Source organism: Aspergillus tanneri (assembly GCF_003426965.1).
Source record: "Aspergillus tanneri strain NIH1004 chromosome Unknown AapTan_3_pilon_pilon_pilon, whole genome shotgun sequence".
NCBI classification, from domain to species: Eukaryota; Fungi; Ascomycota; class Eurotiomycetes; order Eurotiales; family Aspergillaceae; genus Aspergillus; species Aspergillus tanneri.
In genome coordinates, this window is record NW_022984630.1 from 4,474,653 (window position 1) to 4,476,006 (window position 1,354).

At 48.1% G+C, this 1,354-nt stretch overlaps 1 protein-coding gene across 1 annotated transcript; it reads right to left on the bottom strand.

The window, feature by feature from the left end:
• Positions 1–559: 559 nt before the first annotated feature.
• Positions 560–1,090, bottom strand: ATNIH1004_005258 (uncharacterized protein; the record flags this gene model as incomplete). Its single annotated transcript, XM_033569912.1, has 3 exons — positions 560–597; positions 669–955; positions 1,014–1,090. The coding sequence occupies 3 exons, from the start codon at positions 1,088–1,090 to the stop codon at positions 560–562; spliced, it is 402 nt and encodes a 133-aa protein (XP_033428718.1).
• Positions 1,091–1,354: the final 264 nt, after the last annotated feature.

Below are 1,354 nucleotides of genomic sequence, written 5' to 3' on the forward strand. Positions count from 1 at the left end.
AGCTAAACGGGTAGCGATGAAACCACCTTGATCAGAGTCGAGGAAGCAGGAAGCTTTTTCGCTTGCATATACACGACGTATATGCACGGAAGCTACTGAACAAGCTAGACAGAGATGGCTGACTGCGGTACTAGCCAAAATATCAGCTACACAACAAGGATTATATCGCGTACGGTCCAGATGGCAGTTAGATCCAGCGGCTGTGAAGGCTTCTAAGGTAATATCCAGTTGCTACTACCAAGTTAAGTCAGGCCACGCGGCTATCGGAACATACTTAAACCAGACTCGACAAAAAGACTCAACGGCCTGTCAGGGGTGCCAAGCTCCACAACAGTCCGTGAAACATCTACTATTCCAGTGTCGATAGCGGCGGCTACAACGGGATACGATGTACAGGATGCTAAGAAAAGAGGGGCTAAATATTCCTACAATCCATGACCAATACCCTGAAGGAAGGCTGTTGGCAGAGTCTAAACCAATGTCGGCTATGCTACACTTGCTGGAGGACAATACGGTGAGCTGCAGTTCGAAAGAAAAGGCCCAACCCACCAAACTAGCCCTAAAAGATGATGAATGGGATCAGATATTCCTGAACACCTTATATAGTAGCGCACTGTAATGTTAGGTGACCCACCCGCACCTAACAAGCATCCTATTACCCTCCCGACATTCATCAGGAAACTCCAGCTCAGCCAAAATTAAGTCCTCATCCTCACCCTCATCCCAATTCCCATTCTCTGGCGGATTACAAGGTTGAAACCAACCACGAATCATAGTGCGAAACTCCTCCCTCGCCCGATCAACGGATGCATCAGTCAGTACACATTTATCCATGATTTCATCCAGTTTGAACCACTTCAACGCCGCATCGGAACACGCCGCACGATTACCACGTCGAAGCGACCGCTCGACAGCTAGAACCGAATTCTTCATCGCCTGCGGGATCATCTCAAGACTGCGAGGCTTAAGAAGTGATGATGTAAAACCCCTGTGTTGAATCTTGCTTCACGTACCCGTCATCTCGCCAGGTGATACCCACCTTCAATTTCGAGTTTTCGGGTTTGTTGGCTACGTAAAGTGTAATCTTCATTGTTGGGGTCGTGGTCAGTTCCGAAATATGTGATACGGATAATTTTGGCTCTTCATCTACAAACCGAAGTGATCGTGGTTGGAGCTTTGTGCCTGGGACGAATGATTGAATGGAGTGAACCTATTTGTGGAACAGGGTTAGTTACAAGAGTGGGATCTGGAGGAGAGACAAGGCGTATATTCGATGCGCCGCGGGTATAATTGACAAGGAAATTGAGTGTCGTCCGGGGGTTACAGCTGGATAGATATAGTACGCACCCCAGGG